At 37.0% G+C, this 21,122-nt stretch overlaps 2 protein-coding genes across 2 annotated transcripts; both read left to right on the plus strand.

Annotated features, from left to right (window-relative positions):
- The first annotated feature begins 4,722 nt into the window (after window positions 1–4,722).
- LOC113525100 (interferon-inducible GTPase 5) lies at window positions 4,723–12,041 on the plus strand. The gene is made up of 2 exons (XM_026911543.3): window positions 4,723–6,283; window positions 8,864–12,041. Exon 2 carries the CDS (start codon window positions 8,907–8,909, stop codon window positions 10,056–10,058), a length of 1,152 nt encoding a protein of 383 aa, XP_026767344.3. The 5' UTR covers window positions 4,723–6,283; window positions 8,864–8,906; the 3' UTR covers window positions 10,059–12,041.
- Window positions 12,042–17,829: 5,788 nt separating this feature from the next.
- LOC128318838 (macrophage mannose receptor 1-like) lies at window positions 17,830–20,692 on the plus strand. The gene is made up of 2 exons (XM_053236895.1): window positions 17,830–18,628; window positions 20,658–20,692. Exons 1-2 carry the CDS (start codon window positions 17,866–17,868, stop codon window positions 20,690–20,692), a joined length of 798 nt encoding a protein of 265 aa, XP_053092870.1. The 5' UTR covers window positions 17,830–17,865.
- Window positions 20,693–21,122: the final 430 nt, after the last annotated feature.

Below are 21,122 nucleotides of genomic sequence, written 5' to 3' on the forward strand. Positions count from 1 at the left end.
TGTACCGTATAATGTCTAATATACTGTCTAATATACTGTCTAATATACTGTCTAATGTACCGTATAATGTCTAATATACTGTCTAATATACTGTCTAATATACTGTCTAATGTAGCGTATAATGTCTAATATACTGTCTAATATACTGTCTAATGTACTGTATAATGTCTAATATACTGTCTAATATACTGTCTAATGTACCGTCTAATGTCTAATATACTGTCTAATATACCATATAATGTCTAATATACTGTCTAATATACTGTCTAATGTACCGTCTAATGTCTAATATACTGTCTAATGTACCGTATAATGTCTAATATACTGTCTAATGTACCGTATAATGTCTAATGTACTGTCTAATGTACCGTATAATGTCTAATATACTGTCTAATGTACCATATAATGTCTAATATACTGTCTAATGTACCGTATAATGTCTAATATACTGTCTAATATACTGTCTAATGTACCGTATAATGTCTAATATACTGTCTAATATACTGTCTAATATACCATATAATGTCTAATATACTGTCTAATGTACCGTATAATGTCTAATATACTGACTAATGTCCCGTATAATGTCTAATATACTGTCTAATGTACCGTCTAATGTCTAATATACTGTCTAATGTACCGTCTAATGTCTAATATACTGTCTAATGTACTGTATAATGTGTAATATACTGTCTAATATACCATATAATGTCTAATATACTGTCTAATGTACCGTATAATGTCTAATATACTGTATAATGGCTTAACCCAACCGTCTGCTAGCTGCCTAGAGTCGTCACCTAGGGTACATAGCATTGAGACTGTGTCTGTTCCCCGTGCTGTATTAAAATTAAGAAAGAATAAAGTCTGTTTTAGCAATTTAATAAACATACCTACATTAGATAATAATACTGAGAGCACAGCCTGCACCTCTACTCTAAAGCTAGGTTTGCTAAATATCAGAGCTCTTGAGTCTAAAACGCTCTTAGTTAATGAACTGATCACGGACCAGGAGTATGACGCGTTATGTTTAACAGAAACATGGATTAGGCAGAACAATTATGTTGCATTAAATGAAGCTAGTCCGCCCGCTTATAGCTACATACATCAGCCTCGTTTAACCGGTAGAGGAGGAGGCGTCGCAGTTATTCATAAGGATAATCTGACCATCGTACAGAAACTAGGACAAAACTTTAATTCATTTGAAGCACTTTATAGTAACATAAGTGCAGTCGCTAATGATAAGTCATCACAGTCCCTTCTGTTAGTTATTATCTACAGACCCCCAGGACCGTACTCTGAATTTCTTAGTGAATTTACAGATTTCCTATCAAACCTAGTTGTTTCTGTGGACTGAGCGTTAATTACCGGAGACTTTAACATTCATTTTGAGAATATAGGCAACCCGCTGAAGATATCGTTTACATCCATACTTGACTCATTGGGAGTCAATCAGTGTGTTGTAGGATCCACACATAAAGCAGGTCATACGTTAGACTTAATATTATCTCTTGGAGTTAATATAACCGATATAGTGATAATCCCGCAGTCTGAGGCAATATCAGATCACAGTCTGATTTCGTTTTGTGTGTGTCACAGTAGCATTGTACACACAGAACCGCGCTACCGATTTAGCCGTACAATAACACCTGCGACCGCGCAGAGCTTTATTAATCACCTACCAGAATTATCCGCTAGTATAGGGTCACCATCAGACCCTTTAGAACTCGAACAGGCGACAGAATTTTTAGAGTCGACATTCCGCTGTACCTTAGATAATGTAGCCCCACTTAGAAGAAAAACAATTAAAGATAAGAACCTCGCTCCGTGGTATAGTGACCACACCCGCTCTCTAAAACAGAACGCCCGAAAGCTAGAGCGTAAATGGCACCAGACCAAACTCCTAGCATTTAAAATAGCATGGAAAGACAGTATTTTAGCCTATAAAAAAGCTCTAAGGCAAGCTAGGTCCACTTACGTATCAACGCTTATAGAAAATAATAAAAGTAATCCTAAATTCTTATTTAACACCATAGCAGAATTAACTAGGAATAAGACATCGACAGAAATTTCCACAATAACAGCATACAAAAGTAACGATTTCATGAAATTCTTTGATAGCAAAATTAAAAACATTAGGCAGAAGATACAGGCCCAAAGTCCAAATTATACAATAGACTGGGAGGATAGACTAACCATAGATCAGAGATTAGAAAGTTTTACTCCTCTTGAAGAGAATGATTTAATCTCGCTCATCTCTTCTGCTAAATCATCAACCTGTCTATTAGATCTGGTACCAACACGTCTTCTTAAGCAAATAGTTGGAACCGTAAGTGAACCCCTGCTTAAAATAATTAACTCCTCACTGAGCAATGGGTACGTTCCAAAATCACTTAAATTAGCTGTTATTAAACCACTAGTGAAGAAACCAGACCTTGACCCTAACGACTTAACTAACTATAGGCCGATTTCAAACCTTCCCTTTCTATCTAAAATACTAGAGAAGGTAGTAGCGCAGCAGCTAATTTCATATCTACAAAGTAATAATATCTATGAACTTTATCAGTCAGGTTTCAGGCCCGACCACAGCACAGAGACAGCATTAGTTAAAGTAGTCAATGACTTGCTATTAGCCTCTGATCGGGGTTGCATTAGTCTATTAATTTTACTCGACCTTAGCGCAGCGTTCGACACTATCGACCATAATATCCTTCTTCACAGACTGGAAAAGGTCGTGGGAATTAAGGGCTCAGCCCTCGACTGGTTTAGATCTTATTTAACAGTTATCAGTTTGTAGATTTAAACGGTGACCACTCAGCACGTTATCGAGTAGAATATGGCGTTCCGCAGGGTTCAGTCTTAGGCCCACTGCTTTTCACGTTATACATGCTCCCTTTAGGTAACATAATCCGTAAACATAATATTAGCTTCCATTGTTATGCTGATGACACACAGTTATACGTCTCAGCTAGGCCAGATGAGAATAGCCAGTTAAAGAAAGTTGAGGCATGTGCGATAGACATAAGAGACTGGATGCTAAGCAACTTTCTCCTGCTAAACCCAGAAAAAACAGAGGTTCTGGTACTGGGACCACAAGCCGCTAGAAGTAAGTTTAGAGATCACACTGTTACTTTAGATGGTCTCTCTGTTTCAAGTAGTCTAACAGTAAAAGATCTCGGCGTGATTATAGACTCTAATCTCTCATTTGAGGCGCATGTAGATAATGTAAGCAGGTTAGCATTTTTCCACCTCAGAAATATCGCTAAGATTAGAAATATACTTTCGCTAAGTGATGCTGAAAAACTAGTCCATGCATTTATCACGTCCAGATTAGATTACTGTAATGCTTTACTATCTGGATGCTCGTCTAGATGCATAAATAAGCTTCAGATAGTTCAGAACGCAGCAGCGAGGGTCCTGACTAGGACTAGGAAGTATGAGCATATCACGCCAGTCTTATCTACATTACACTGGCTCCCAGTAAGATTCCGCATCGATTTTAAAATATTACTCCTAACCTATAAAGCATTAAACGGTCTCGCTCCGCAGTATTTAAGCGATATGTTAGTACCTTACGTTCCGCCGCGCCTACTTCGCTCTAAGGATGCAGGCTGTCTATCAGTACCACGCATTGCCAAAACCACGGCAGGGGGCAGAGCTTTCTCTTACCAAGCCCCAAAATTATGGAATAGTCTCCCAGTTAATGTACGTGAAGCAGACACGGTCTCAGTGTTTAAGTCGAGGTTGAAGACTTATTTATTTAACCTAGCATTTAGCGACTAGTGTTTTTATCAAAGCAGTAGATCTGGGGGACTCGTGGATGTTGAGTTTTATCTCCACACGGTGACTGTGAGTGCACCTAACCACTTTCCTTCTCCTTCTGCCGAGCTACACTCCTGAGCTGCTGGTGATCCAGACCTCCCCCCCTTCACTCTTGACCTGTCCACCGGCAATGCTTCATACTGCCACGAAAACGCTTCAGCTGTTTTCCATGGACTACACCAACACACATTGTACTCACACACACGCACACTACAGTGTAAACCCATATGAGGATGGGTTCTCTGTTGAGCCTGGTTCCTCTCAAGGTTTCTTCCTATCACCATCTCAGGGAGTTTTTCCTTGCCACCGTCGCCCTGCTTGCTCATCAGAGACGTCACACACACACACTTCACTTTACTTTTGTTTGTGTAAAGCTGCTTTGAGACAATGACCTTTGTAAAAAGCGCTATACAAATAAGAATGAATTGAATTGAATGTACTGTCTAATATACTGTATAATGTCTAATATACTGTATAATGTCTAATGTACTGTCTAATGTACCGTATAATGTCTAATATACTGTCTAATATACCGTATAATGTCTAATATACTGTCTAATGTACCGTATAATGTCTAATATACTGTATAATGTCTAATATACTGTCTAATATACTGTATAATGTCTAATATACTGTCTAATATACTGTATAATGTCTAATATACTGTCTAATATACCGTATAAGGTCTAATATACTGTCTAATGTACCGTATAATGTCTAATATACTGTCTAATGTACCGTATAATGTCTAATATACTGTCTAATATACCGTATAAGGTCTAATATACTGTCTAATGTACCGTATACTGTCTAATGTACCGTCTAATGTCTAATATACTGTCTAATGTACCGTATACTGTCTAATATACTGTCTAATGTACCGTATAATGTCTAATATACTGTCTAATACTGTATAATGTCTAATGTATATTTCAATTCAATTTTATTTGTATAATGCGTTTAACAGTGGACACTGTCACAAAGCAGCTTTACAGAAATATAAAAATTCAGGATATAAATTGTAAATGTATGAATTTATCCCTAATGAGAAGCCAGAGGCGACGGTGGTGAGGAAAATCTCCCTGAGACGATATGAGGAAGAAACCTTGAGAAGAACCAGGCTCAAAGGGAACCATCCTCATCTGAGTGACACCCGATAGTGCGATTATAAACTCTTCTGCAGGTACAGAAAATTAACATCATGGTGACTGTTGAACTTGGCTTTACCCAAAGAATCACAGGAAAGTGGAATCGCGTTTCTACAATATTGAGTTGCGGAATTATTATTGTAAACGTTTGTCGAAATTTGCCCTATTGGTGGCGCTAGAGGGCTTGAGTGGCCTACACCAAAACTGCTGTGAAGGTAGCTGGGACTGTCTTCTATCACTGTGCCTCATTTCATAAAGAGTATATGAAGCATTCTGTGGGCTGCCATAGACTCCTAGAAGAAGAAGACAAAGAAGAAGAAGAAGCCATACAAGCACTATAGGGTGCATATGAACCTTTGGTGCTTGGCCCCAAAAAACAGATTAAAAGTCATGCACAGGTTCTGGTTTGGTTCTGGCAAAAAGACTTGGACAAAATGGACAAAATGCTGTGTCTACAGAAAACTGTGTTTAGCTGTGTTATAGCTATAAATCTGGATCGTTAATATCCAGCATAAGGCTAATAAGCACAGCTAAACTTGGGAAGCCTGTAGATGATGAAGTCTGTGTAGAACAAGAGGCCTGTTGGTGGCTGTTATTATCTTTAACCCTGTTTTACAGGTTCACTGACGTGACAGGTTCATACTCGTTATGCAGAACTGCATAATCTGAATTCCTGTCTTGCACTTTTGTTAATTACTAATTATTACACCACATTTCTGCTGAATTCTGGATTCTGATTGGTCAGAAGGTGTTGATTAATTCTCTATAACAGCAGCTCTGACAGTAGCGCAGGTTTATGCAGGTTTATTAATGTGCTCGTTCTTATACGTGACGGTTTCTATAGCAACAGCTCATTTACAGGGACGTGCACAGGGGACAGATTAATGAACATGTTATTGTTTATATGGTGAAGTTTTCTGTGAAATGTTTATTTAAAAATTTATGGAAGGAGTCTCCATTAATTTCCATAAAGTGTCAGTAATCTATATACAGTATAACAGTGTGCATTAAATCTATCTCTGTTTGTATAGAGTTAGTAAAAATTGTAGCACAGTACAGTTTCCTTTAACACAGAGGAATACCAGTGGTGTGATGGGCCAGAAGTTGTGTGTTGGAAAAGGGAAAACACCCATCAGTGTAGCTCTGTGACTCTTCAGGCCTGGGTGTGACACGCCTGGTGTAAAGTCCCCACCTAGCATCACGGTGCTGACTCGCCTCACAGCACAGCACATAAATAGATGGCTTTCAGACTCCACACTGTTCCAGAACGAGCCGATGATCAACAGACAGCAGCAGTGGGAACACACACCCCGGTGAGGATTCATTTAAACTGTATATTATCACAGAACTGTATCTATTTATATTCAAACACAGGTGGTGGTGAAGATTTACTCAGTTTAATTATTAATTATCAGTTTAATTATTAGAATTTTCTGTCTTTTTTGTTTGACCCAAATGTTTTGGGATTAACATTAAAACCAGCCTCTGTAATGTTCTGAAAGGTCAGAGAGATAAAGAGAGAGATGTTGCATTATGGGATTGATATAGTTATAGTGTGCAGGATGCCAGTGTGTGTAAACTCAGGATATGTTTTATTGTGGACAAGCCAAGAGTCATCATCGCATTATCAATACACACCACACTAATCACAGAAAGGCAGTAATAAATTAGGATAATCCATAAACAATTATTACTTTATATCCAGAATTTTATATTTCTGTAAAGATAAATAAAATTGAATTGATTTGAAAACGATGCTGAGACTTAAAGATACGAATATGCATGATAAGACTTTGTGATGAAACAAAGAACCTGCAGTGTATAAATAGACAACCTAATGAGGGGCGAAACACAGAACAGGTAAATACATATGGGGAACAAGCCAGTGACATGACGGGGGCGGAGACAGGACCAAAACCAAAATAAACGGCGAATGACAAAACAAAAGCACAAGGAGAATGAAAAAGCTCAAGCAGTGTTCACCGCTCTGGGAATCGATCTGTGCACAGAAAGTGGAGTTATTTCTGACAGTTATTGTGGACTAATAATCTGCTTTTACTTTTTTGTTCCAGTTTTCATATGTTGCGTAGGCCTTGAGTTCTTATTCAGTCATGTTTCAGTCTTTTCCCTAAAGTTTCCTGTTCACAATGAAAAGAGAAAACAACATGCTGTTCATGACTGTTTAGTTATTTCACCATTTTCATTTATTTTGACAAACTGAACATAAAACCCACTTTCATGCACACGCTACAACCTGAACACAATACACATCAGTCAAACATGAAATTAAAATACTATAATACAGAAAACAGCATAACAGTCAGTTCTGTTTGGAAATCTTGGAATTGTGGACAGTCATACAACAGTGTTTTTCACAAAGCTCCTTTTCCTCCGAAAACAGCACTTCAAAATGTTTTCAGTGTTGTATTTTAAACCGAAGTTAGACTGCGATTTCAGCAGATTTCTAAGATTATTACGTGTCTCACTGAACAGCAGCACAATAAAAATTAAACAGGTTTAGAAAGCGTTGTTTTTTTAACAAGGAAAAGTGTATAAAAGTTTTCTGTATGGATACATTTATGTAACACATATGGAAGGAGTCTCCAGTGCCAGCGCTTTGTAACAGTCAGAGGTAAAGCTGTAACTGTAAGTTTTCCGACGTCTTCAGGACAGAGGAGTTCACCTCTTTACTCTGCATTTTACTGTAACACACACACACACACACACACACACATACACACAGTGTGTATTACTAACACAGTGCCGCCTGAATGTTTGTAACCTGAGTAAGATCAGCGCAGATCACGGCTTTGTCACGTCACATTCCCACTGTGGAGAAGCTGCTACACGTGTTCTACCAGTCTTTTGTGTTCGACAGCGTGGTGTTGTGGAAACGCCGACAGGCTCAATAAGCTCATAGACGAGGCGAGTTCTGTCGTTGGGTTACACTCAGGTCCTGGAGGAACCAGAAACCTACAGAGGGTCATTTCCTTCTAACACACCAAATTTAAATTCATTTCCATTTAATTTACTTTCATTTTATTTGATCTTAGTTTGTTTTATTTTATTTACCAAGCATTTAGCTTGGACAGAGGCTGAGACTCCTAGGAATTTTTTTCATTCCAGATGTTTGATTCTGAGCTCAGGATCTGCAGCTGCACCTCTTACTGAATCAGAATCCAGAATTCTACGGCACTGTGGTGTAAAAGTAGTTACACATTATTTAATATGGTGTTAAGAATCAGCTGCTTCATAACATTATGTAGATTATTTGTACAGTGTCAGAGGTGAGCTAAAAAAAATTAGCATACAATGACCAGAGATAATAACACAAGATCAGTTAAGGATTAATCTTGTGTTTAACTACATAAGCAGAAATGATTGCTATGTGTCCGTGTAGTGCAGTACCGGTGTGACCAGTGGGGGCGCTGTTGTATGATGTGTTCTCAGCTCAGCACCAGACTGACACTCAACAACGGTGGTGGAAAGTTTTGGAGAGTAGCTAGTAGAGTTTGTTCACAGTTACCCATAACTGAACTATTTTTCTATGCCACTTGACAGGGACAAACATGCTGCCAGAACAGTTGCAGTGAAATCCACGGTCGTCATGTTCACCGTTCATGTTCAACGCAAAATCAGAACTAGTCACGGAAGATAATCCAGTGACAGCCAATCATGTTTCAGCTCTGCTCTGCCCCCTAGTGGATATAGCATTTAATTATCTGGATACACAGATGACTATGCTCCTGTAGCTGTTGTGCGCACTCTATGAATATACTGAATTGAAAGATATTTGCAGTTTCTACAATAAGTTGGAATGACCACAGAGTAGTAGCTGGCCAGTCTGTTATTAAATACATTTTCATGGTTCATTTAAAATTCTCTTTTTACAGAGCGTAGCTGCAAGATCCTATCCTGACCTGACATCTGTACACAATGGCCAGTGAAGATCGTGACACAAACGCAGCTCTGCAGGCTTCAGGAGAGCCCACTTTAAAAAAAGCAGCTAAAAAAGCACAAAAACAAATGGATCAGTTATTTAACATCTCACTTCACATCGCTGTAACTGGAGAATCAGGCACAGGAAAGTCATCTTTCATCAACGCAATCAGAGAGCTGGACAAAGATGATGAAGGTGCAGCTAAAACTGGAGTTACTGAAACCACAACTGAACCAACACCTTACGAACATCCCACAATGCCCAATGTGATGCTTTGGGACCTGCCTGGAATAGGAACCCCAAAGTTTAAGGCTCGGAAATATCTTAAAAACATGCAGTTCAACAGGTATGATTTCTTCATCATCATCTCATCTGAGAGATTTAAAGAGAATGACATCATGTTGGCCAACGAGATCAAAAAAAGAAAAAAGCTCTTTTACTTTGTGAGGTCTAAGATAGACAACGATATTCGAACAGAAGAAACAAAAACGGGCTTTAATAAGGAAGAAACGCTCTTACAAATCAAAAGTAACTGCCTGGAAAACTTGAAGGAAATTGAAAATCCGAAAGTTTTCCTTATATCCTCAGAGAATATTAAAGCGTTTGATTTTGAAAAGCTGATTGAAACCCTGATGTCAGATCTCCCGCAGCATAAACAGTCTGCTCTACTGCAGTCAGTGCCCATCACCTCTGAGGCTATGCTGAAGAAAAAAGTGAAAATGTTTGAGAAAGCAGCATGGGCTGCAGCCCTTTGCTCTGGCATCATTGCAGCAGCTCCAGTACCGGGTCTCTCCGTGGCATGTGATGCCAGTATTTTAGTGGCTTTCTTTACAAGGTGCTACTACTCATTCGGCCTTGATGATAAATCACTTAAAAAACTCTCGGAACGAGTCAACAAGCCACAGTTGGAATCTTTCATAAAATCACCTCTTGTAGTGGCGTTGACAACGAAATCCACCGCGAGACTGTCGCTGTCTGCTTTAGCAGGAGGAGCAGCGCTGGAGTACCTGTGCAGCTTGGTTCCTGGGGTAGGAAGTGCTACGGCAGCTGGGATATCTTTTGTTTGTACATTAACACTTTTGAAGAATGGATTGAAAGAGCTTGAAAATGCAGCACTGAAAGTGCTGAAAGAGGCGGGGTTACAGTGACATGGATGAGACAAAGGAATTGGAGCCATTGCAGTAATGAAAATGCAGAACATTCAGAAGCAGAACATATGATTCAACAATTAAACCCTTTTTGTGTTTTTTTGTAAACAAAAAGAGATGTGTGCACACGCTGGTTGTGAAACGCGGTATGACGCTGCTTGGTTACAATCTGACTGAAGAATTTTACCAAGAATTTTATTTAGGAATCAGACTGACATTAGCTAAAATGTTCTCCATGTATTATTATGGATTAGCACTAAAAGACACAGGGTGCTATTCATCTAAACTAACTTTCAAATGGTGTAACTCTAGAAGGTCCTTATGACTCCTGTCAGTGTCTAAATGATGTTCTAGCCTGCAGTAACCAGACACATACACACATCTCTGCTTGTACGAGAGAGAAATCAAAGGCATACGAGTCTCTTGATGCTTACAACTTTGTTGTTTGTGGTCATGTTCAAGACAAAAAAATTCCTAACATTATTTAAAAACTAACAGCTACAATATCTTGGTTTGATTATTATACTTTACTGCTTAAACAATCTCAGGAATAACTAGTTGTCTTCCAGCTTACAGTCACTTTCTTTTCCACAGGAATCACAGGAATTGACTTACAGCCTGAATATAAACAGCTGTTTTTCTATGACCTTTCAGTTTCCAAGTGCAGATTCACACAAAAGCAGCAGCTCTGGATAGGTACACATCACGTGACAGATATACTGGGGTTCAGATTTAGAAAGTTAGAAAGCGAATCTGATGTTTGATATCACTAGTACATGATATTAGGGTAGGGCTTGGCAGGCTGGAGGAGGTTTTGGTGCTAATATGAAATCTGAGTATCATCAGTGTAGCAGTGAAAATGAAGACCATGGTGGCAAATGATCTGACCAAGGGGCAACATGTAAATAATGAAGAGAGGCCAAGGACTGATCCCTGGGGACGCCATGAGGAACAGGGGAGGATTTATATTTCTCAAGGATTTATATTTCTCAAGAGTAACAAACAGATGTATTAGTAATATAGGAGATGAGCCAGCTGAGCCGGTAACGCCAGTCGCAGAAATGAGTGTGTCATGGAAAAGATTTTGACATGCCTGATCTAGACTTCCAACTGAAAGTCTCTGTTTCCAAATTTAAAAACTTTAAAATAGCCTGTGCTGACTCCACAGTCTGAGGCATCTGCAGCTACTACAGACTGCAGTGAAGGATTCGTAGACTAGTGAGGTGTTTCTTAAGACTCTGTTTGAATTTGATGAAGAAGCAGGAAACCAGAAACCTCATGAATGTCAAATCTTTTCTGTAAATGCTCAGTGTGTAGTGTGTGAGGTGTCACACCTCCTGTGACCACCAGAGGGAGCTGAAGCCTCAGTGGAGGAGCAGGTGGCATCTGAGAGCAAATCCAATGCTCTTCTACATCTCCTGTGAGCAGCAGATCAACCACTGGCTGATACCAACTCTGGTAGCTGTTGCTAATATTTTGTTGAAGTTAAAGCTTAATTATGGATATGAGGATCTGCCACGTGCCTAAAAGTAAAAGTGTTGGTGTAAATGTTTTGGTTTAAACACCATTTTCACACACAGCTGACATCAAAACCAAACTTCCTGTTTTCTTGTAAAGTTGGTGTAAGTTTATATAGCACTTTGTGTAATTTTGTGGGAAAACCATTTCAGCTTTGTGATTTTAAACAGTGACTGAAATCAGATCCTGCTAAAATTGAACTGAACTGAACAGAGAGAGAGAGAGAGAGAAACAGAGAGAGAGAGAGAGTCTAATGTATGGCACATTTTTTCTGATTTTTTTGTATTATTTATTTTGTATTATTTATTTTGTATTATTTATTGATTTTCTTTGGTGTACTTAGGTGATGAATGGTGTAAGTCTGTGTGGTTGGAGCTAATTTTAGCTCCTCTGCTGACATCTTCCACTGTATACGTGGTTGCGTATCTTATCCTGTATTGCTTATTGTATGGCTGGGTAATTGATTGATTGATTGATTGATTGACTTTATTAATCCCAAAGGGAAATTCACATGTCACAGCAAAGCTCACCCCACAATAAATAGATAAAATCAGTAAAAAAATAATAAATAAAAATACTGCACAATACTGTACAGCCCCCCCCCCCCCCCACCCCGTTTCAAGCATCACAGTATGCACTACACCATGTTATACAAAATACAATTTAAAATTCTACATCAGTCATCTAATATGACATTGATTATATAATCTAATGGCTGTCGGTAAAAATGACTTTTTATATCGTTCCTTATAACTGAATTAATCTTGAGCTAAAAGAACTCACACAGGCTTGAACTGTTTCATGAAGAGGATGACAATCTTGATTCATTATACTGACCAATTTATCAGTCATTCTATCCTGTGCTATCACATCAATAGTGGGTAACACACAACCCACCACAGAACCTGCCTTTTTTATCAGCTTACTGAGTTTGTTCTTCTCCTTCTCCAACAATCCCCCTCCCCAGCAGGTAACAGCACACAAGATCACAGATGATACCACAGAATCATAAAAGGTCTTCAACAGTACCTGACATACACCAAAGGATCTCAGTTGCCTTAATAAATGAATGCGACTCTAACCCTTCTTATAAACCTGTATCATATTATCAGACCAATCAAGCTTATTATTCAAATATACACCCAGGTACTTATATGAGGTGACCATCTCAATTTCTGACTCTTGTATATTCACTGGCACCACTTGATGAGGATATCTACTAAAATCAACCACGATTTCCTTAGTCTTACTAGCATTAAGCCTAAGACAATTTGTTTCACACAAAACTCTTTAAAAGCTCCCTATATTCACTCTCATCATGATCCTTTATACAGCCAACAACTGCAGAATCATCAGAAAATATCTGCAGATGACAGTTTTGGGAGTTGTACTGGAAATCTGATGTATAAAAAGTAAATAAAAACGGAGTTAAAACCGTTCCTTGAGGAACACCAGTGCTACACGTAACTACTTGACCCTTTCAAATTACCCAGAATTCTAAAGAATAATATGAATAACACCGCTCTACTACAGCCACTAGAATTCATGGCAGAGATAAATGACACTTAAAAATACAACGTGTTTATCTACAACATAAAATCACACCGTTTGTGGTGTCCTATTTGATTTTCGTATCTTGAGCAGATTTTGGGATTTTTAACAGATTTTGGGATTTTTGGTTGAACAATTCTGGTGGACCTTTAATGGCCTCTGAACCTGAAGCAGGCACAAACCCTGTTCCAGATCATTTATTAAGGAAATCCACAGGCAGAAACTCATGTACACTCATGTACACATCTGCGGATATGTACACGGCACTGACGTCAATCCAGAACCCTTCTTTACTATTCATCATACACTGTACAAACACCATCTCGCTCCAGCTGGTAGCCAAAGTAGCTCCAAGAAGACTCCTGTGTTTATTTTGAATAACTCAGTAAACACTGTAATAACAGGCGTAATGTTCATCTGTGTATCACTAACTTTATCTTCCACATAGAGCAAAGAGTTTTAAACACCATTACTTATATTTTAATGAATAAATTGACCTAATAGATATTTCAAATATATGTTAGCTGTTCTAACATTTTCCTGTACTGGGGTCTTCTGACGAGCTGTGAGATGGTCGTATCACACGGAGCTCCTGTCAGATAGCCCCTCAGTCACTCCTTATAAACACAGCTGTTCTGATGATCACTCATAAAGCTCAGAGACAAGCTTTGGAGTCATTTAATAAGGTACACACGCATAACTCTAATGCATATGTACATCAAATCTAATACTGTAAACAAATGAACATGAAGGTAGTTCAAATCATCTACAGATGTTCATATTTTAATCATTTTCAAGATGTCCCAAATTACCACACATGGTTCAGCATGGATCAAGTTAATTAGTTCAAAATGGTTCAGATTAATTGGTTCAGCATGTTTTAGGTTAATTAGTTAAAAGTGGTTCAGGTTAATTAGTTAAAAGTGGTTTAGGTTAATTAGTTCAGCGTGGTTCAGGTTAATTAGTTAAAAGTGGTTCAGGTTAATTAGTTCAGCGTGGTTCAGGTTAATTAGTTAAAAGTGGTTCAGGTTAATTAGTTCAGCGTGGTTCAGGTTAATTAGTTAAAAGTGGTTCAGGTTAATTGGTTAAAAGTGGTTCAGGTTAATTAGTTAAAAGTGGTTCAGGTTAATTAGTTCAGTGTGGTTCAGGTTAATTAGTTAAAAGTGGTTCAGGTTAATTAGTTAAAAGTGGTTAGGGTTAATTAGTTCAGTGTGGTTCAGGTTAATTAGTTAAAAGTGGTTCAGGTTAATTAGTTCAGCGTGGTTCAGGTTAATTGGTTAAAAGTGGTTCAGGTTAATTAGTTAAAAGTGGTTCAGGTTAATTAGTTAAAAGTGGTCCATGTTAATTAGTTAAAAGTGGTTCAGGTTAATTAGTTCAGCGTGGTTCAGGTTAATTAGTTAAAAGTGGTTCAGGTTAATTAGTTCAGTGTGGTTCAGGTTAATTAGTTAAAAGTGGTTCAGGTTAATTAGTTAAAAGTGGTTAGGGTTAATTAGTTCAGTGTGGTTCAGGTTAATTAGTTAAAAGTGGTTAGGGTTAATTAGTTCAGTGTGGTTCAGGTTAATTGGTTAAAAGTGGTTCAGGTTAATTAGTTAAAAGTGGTTCAGGTTAATTAGTTAAAAGTGGTTCAGGTTAATTAGTTAAAAGTGGTTTAGGTTAATTAGTTCAGCGTGGTTCAGGTTAATTAGTTAAAAGTGGTTCAGGTTAATTAGTTCAGCGTGGTTCAGGTTAATTAGTTAAAAGTGGTTCAGGTTAATTAGTTCAGCGTGGTTCAGGTTAATTGGTTAAAAGTGGTTCAGGTTAATTAGTTAAAAGTGGTTCAGGTTAATTAGTTAAAAGTGGTTCAGGTTAATTAGTTAAAAGTGGTTTAGGTTAATTAGTTCAGCGTGGTTCAGGTTAATTAGTTAAAAGTGGTTCAGGTTAATTAGTTAAAAGTGGTTAGGGTTAATTAGTTCAGTGTGGTTCAGGTTAATTAGTTAAAAGTGGTTAGGGTTAATTAGTTCAGTGTGGTTCAGGTTAATTGGTTAAAAGTGGTTCAGGTTAATTAGTTAAAAGTGGTTCAGGTTAATTAGTTCAGCGTGGTTCAGGTTAATTAGTTCAGCGTGGTTCAGGTTAATTAGTTAAAAGTGGTTCAGGTTAATTAGTTCAGTGTGGTTCAGGTTAATTAGTTAAAAGTGGTTCAGGTTAATTAGTTAAAAGTGGTTCAGATTAATTAGTTCAGTGTGGTTCAGGTTAATTAGTTAAAAGTGGTTCAGGTTAATTAGTTCAGCGTGGTTCAGGTTAATTGGTTAAAAGTGGTTCAGGTTAATTAGTTAAAAGTGGTTCAGGTTAATTAGTTCAGCGTGGTTCAGGTTAATTAGTTCAGCGTGGTTCAGGTTAATTAGTTAAAAGTGGTTCAGGTTAATTAGTTCAGTGTGGTTCAGGTTAATTAGTTAAAAGTGGTTCAGATTAATTAGTTCAGTGTGGTTCAGGTTAATTAGTTAAAAGTGGTTCAGGTTAATTAGTTAAAAGTGGTTCAGGTTAATTAGTTCAGCGTGGTTAGGGTTAATGAGTTAAAAGTGGTTCAGGTTAATTAGTTAAAAGTGGTTCAGGTTAATTAGTTCAGCGTGGTTCAGGTTAATTAGTTAAAAGTGGTTCAGATTAATTAGTTCAGTGTGGTTCAGGTTAATTAGTTAAAAGTGGTTCAGATTAATTAGTTCAGTGTGGTTCAGGTTAATTAGTTAAAAGTGGTTCAGGTTAATTAGTTAAAAGTGGTTCAGGTTAATTAGTTCAGCGTGGTTAGGGTTAATGAGTTAAAAGTGGTTCAGGTTAATTAGTTAAAAGTGGTTCAGGTTAATTAGTTAAAAGTGGTTCAGGTTAATTAGTTAAAAGTGGTTAGGGTTAATTAGTTCAGTGTGGTTCAGGTTAATTAGTTAAAAGTGGTTCAGGTTAATTAGTTCAGCGTGGTTCAGGTTAATTAGTTAAAAGTGGTTAGGGTTAATTAGTTCAGCGTGGTTCAGGTTCATTGGTTAAAAGTGGTTCAGGTTAATTAGTTAAAAGTGGTTCAGGTTAATTAGTTCAGTGTGGTTCAGGTTAATTAGTTAAAAGTGGTTCAGGTTAATTAGTTCAGCGTGGTTAGGGTTAATTAGTTCAGCGTGGTTAGGGTTAATGAGTTCAGTGCTAAAATACAGTAAGCGTAGAGAGGAAAAGTGAAGGGATATGTGTGAATGTGTGAATGATGAATGAAACTCCACTCTGTGGTTAAAAGAGGTAATGATGGAGTTAATGTGCATTAAATGGTGTTTATATGAAAGCCGTTAATAATCAGGGGAATAATGCAGACGGGGAAATACAGAGCTTTACTCAGGCTGATTAATGAGTCTGCACAGATTTTACCGTGTACGCTGTCTTCATATGTTTTACAGATTGGTGTCAGTATTTTTTTATTCCTACTATTGCAAGAAATAAATTTTAAAATGTTGATCTTTTAGTGGAGATTTACTGTGATTATTACTGACTCTGCGCATGCTGAATTTAAAAATGGTTGTTTTGAGTTTGGAAATTATTGAAGATTTTCTAAACCCTGTTACTGTTTTCATTGCTGTAAGAAATGAAGTACAGAATGTTACTATGGAGAACACTGTAATATATAATCACTTTCACTCAGTCTGCTGTATTCTTACAATATTAGAACATGAAGAATTAGGAGAAGGTTTTTAAAAATCATCTTATTGAAAGGTGATATAATGCTGCCATAAATACGTACGCTACAAATAAATAATTAATTATTATAATTAATTAACAACAACAGAAACAGCAGCAGCAACAACAACAACAGCACCAATAATAATAATAATAATAATCTTTATTTAAATCGCACCTTTTTATTTTGAATCCAAAATCTCAAAGTGTGCTGATAAAATACAAAACAACCCACAAATCATTATATATATCAGGATAAAAGAAGTTAATAAAAAGTTATATTATATATATATTATATTATATATAAAGTTATATTATATAGTTATTATATTATATATAAAGTTATATTATATAGTTATATATATTATCAAGAAAGACTTTTTTATTGTTTCCACGGCAGCCCTTTGATCACTTCACTTGACATTAAGGGTTTTATTTCACAGATTTAAAGGTGCAATAGTCCATTTTTTATTTCTTACTTGTACAAATAACCTGAAACATATGTAGATCATAATAAAAAAAATAATTGTTTAGGTCCTGGTTTCAGCAGAAACCTTTTTAAGTGGTTGAGAAAATCTGTTTGGAAAACTGACGTCTGGTCTGCAATACTTGTTTGTGTTTGGATCATTTTATAGACCGAGTATCTAGTAAAAGCCAAGTGGCTAGCAGAGATCCCTGTCCATTAGAGCTAAATGTTTAAGTGTCCTTTGTTCTGTCTGCCAAGTCTGCAGTGAATCCAGTTTGACCACAGAGAATAATTCACTAACCATCACAGATTGGTAGAACATCCATCACACACTAAAGCACCTCAGACACTTTAAAAAGTAGAGGAGATTTTTTTTGTACACAGCCTCAGTATCAGCAGATGAAAAACAATGGACCTGAGAAGGAACCAGGCTGCAGGATGAAAAACAAAACCCAGTGATGTATGTTTTCCATTTCCATGACGTTTGCATTGCTCATTTTCTCAGATCATCAATCTAAACTGTACAAGATGGTTTGCATTCATTTGTATGCTCCTCAGACTTCAGATCCGAGCTCAGACACACCAGAGTGAGAGATGAAGATGAAGGCTGTTCTCTCTGTCCTCCTCCTGGCAGCTCTGACAGGAGCAGCTACAGCTCTGTTCTGGAGAAAATACATTCATGTGAATGAACAACTGAACTGGACTGAAGCTCAGGCATACTGCAGGGAGAATTATGTAGATCTGTTGACCATGGAAACACAAGAGGAAAAAGATAACTACCGAAATTATACTCAGGGTAATTGTTCTGCAGGGTGTTGGACTGGTCTCAGCGGGAACGGTCAAAAGATGACCTTTACTCAGTGGTCTGATGGAAGCTTACTGACTTTCACACATTGGGGCAAGAATGAGCCATCCAATACAATCGATGCTAACTGTGTATATACAAACAATCATTGGCATAATGATTACTGTACAAATGCTCGGACCTTCATCTGCTACACTTGGGAGCCAGAGCTGATCGTGGTGCAGGAGATGAAGACCTGGGAAGAAGCTCTGAAGTACTGCAGAATGAACTACACTGACCTGGTAAGCCTCGACACAGAGAGAGCTCACCTTTTGGTCAACAGCAAGAGCAGTGAAATTCTGACACCCAGTTTCTGGACCGGGCTGCGCTTCCTGGATGGATCATGGTTCTGGGTGAACCAGGCCTTGACGGATGAACCAGGCCTGGGGAACCTGAGTCTTATGCCCTCGTGCCCTGCCCCACGTTTCCGTTGTGGAGCCAGAAAAGCCAAATCTAATGTCCTGGAGAACAGAGACTGTGAGGAGAAAATGAACTTCATCTGCTACCAACTATGTAAGTTATTTAATTCCTGATATGAGCTTCTTCAGTGATCAGTGCAATAATGTGACACACACAATGGACTTCATACACACACGAATAAAATGTTTTTTAATTAAAATTATAATCAAACACAAATTAAATAATAAACCTTTTACCTTTGAAGGAATTGATTCAAGACGAAGATGTTCACTGCAATCAAGACCAGGACAAGATGGAGAAGAAACGAAGGACAGACAGATTAATTCGTAGGAATTAATCAGACAGATTAATTATTAGCATCGTAAACTAGATTTTACTCATTTTAGAATCGTGAATTATATATTCAGATTATAATGTGTTATGAAACGTAGAAGATACATCATTTTTCTTCAAGACTTGATTCCTTCGCTAAGCTTTCGTAAATTATATTAGCTGGTTGCATTTGTTGATTATTAGATATGATGTAAAATAGGAAGACAATCTGCTGTAAACCTTTTTACTGTATCTGAAATAATGACCTTATTTAAGCTTACACTATGGTGATTATATATATTTAATAAATGTTTGAATGATACCACAAACGTGTGATATAATAATTCACAGCAAGGCTGAATAAGAAAACACAAAATAAAGAAGGAAAAACTTGTTTTTCTCAGACAGAGGCTCACCGTTTCCTCACCGCTGCTCCATAATAATCACTGTGCTTCTAAATTACAGTCACATTATACTTAAACAATTAAAACAATGTTCAGCGGTAGTTTACAGTCTAATACCAATTCTGAATAATGATTTCATCCCGTACCAATAATCTGAATAATAAATTATTCATAATCCTCTGATAATAATTTATCATCGCAGTCATTGTTAAAAGTTTTAAAATAGCGGTTTGTTTATTGTGCGTTATTTGTCATTCGAGCATGAAAAAAAATCATTTAACAAATTGTAGACTTGTTAAAAGTTATTTTTCACACGAAAACAAGACATAAACTTGATTTGATCAGTTAAAAACATTTACATTTTACTTTTTAATAGTTAAGTAGATTTAAAAGTAGCAACATTTTAATTTAGTACATATTTTGACTGGATACTTCCACTTTTAATTAAATTTACTTTTAATTAACTTTAATAAAAAGTAAGTATCTACACTTTCACTTAAGTTTCTGAGTGACAGCATGTCTATGATTCAGATATAATGCTGTAACAATGCAACAAGCTTCATTTTGGTGATGAATAAAGTTCATTAAACATCCTTTTTCAAAACAAAAATTATTAATTTATTAGTTAATTAATTATAATTAATAGCTAAATTAATATCTAAATATTAATCACCTTTGGATTAAAATCTCTGTTTAAATGTAACAACATTTTGCTTGATGAGTAAAAACACAATGAAATCATCAGAAATAGTCAGCTGGACAAAGATTTTTCATTTCACACACACACACACACACACACACACACTGCTAGATGACCAGTCTTCTCTGATCTGTATATGTATGTTAACAATTCGTAGCTTTGATAATCCCTAACTCATCTGGTATATCGATATTAGCAAACTTTTCCGCTACAGTGACTTTATTTAGTGATAAAATATTTTATCCTCCAGTAAAAACTGCATTTTGTAGTCTGTCTTGTCAGGCTAACATGATACTAGCTAGCTAGAACTAGCAGACCTTATGACCAAAGTCAGTGAAATAATTTTTATGTGTAGTTTAATAAATGTGCTCATTTAAATATTAAATACACACACTTCCTTATGAAGGAGCTGCTGTGTGTTGAAGCCTGAATTTATGAATTTAATAGTTTATAGGACCCTCTGTAACTGCAGATATAATGATATTATCAAGCCTCTTTAAGCGAAACCTGTGTGGGTGTTGTGGATCAGGGCTGGATTTAGGCTGGATTTAAGCTGTCTTGATAGGGGGTGAAGCCAAACTCTCTGATGAGCATCTTTTACAATCATTCCTGCCAATGAAATGAATACTTGTATCATAAAGAAGAACTGCAGGCTTCCTGCCATATGTTTTGTTTAAATTTTATTTAACTTTGCATTTCTGCACAGCCATCCCCGAGAACAGTGGGATAGTGTTCCTGTAGATGAATACTATACCGTTGACATGTAAATGTTATTTCTTTATTTATGTGGCCATATGCGGCTAAGACCTGGGTGTCAGAGGTGTTTTATGAGACCCTGAAAGGCCATAATCTGAGGCTACTCATTTTTTAAAACTTATTTAACATATTCTATTGAATAAAAGCAATAACCTAGGCACTGAAATTAGAACAGGATGTTTCGAGGAGAAAGAAGAGCTAACAGAATCTATTTAAGTGTATGCACTATTACATGACAGCTATTATACTGATTAAAGCTTTTTTAATGAATGCATTCCTTTTTTAATGGCTACCGGCTTGATTTGGTGAGAAACACGATTAACCAGTTGGCATCCTGCATGTTCCCTGTTTCTGTCTGAATGAAGCCAGATAGCTACACTATAAGCACCGAGATATGAAGGTGAGAGCCGGTGAA

The sequence above is a fragment of the Pangasianodon hypophthalmus genome, chromosome 9 (assembly GCF_027358585.1).
Source record: "Pangasianodon hypophthalmus isolate fPanHyp1 chromosome 9, fPanHyp1.pri, whole genome shotgun sequence".
NCBI classification, from domain to species: domain Eukaryota; kingdom Metazoa; phylum Chordata; class Actinopteri; order Siluriformes; family Pangasiidae; genus Pangasianodon; species Pangasianodon hypophthalmus.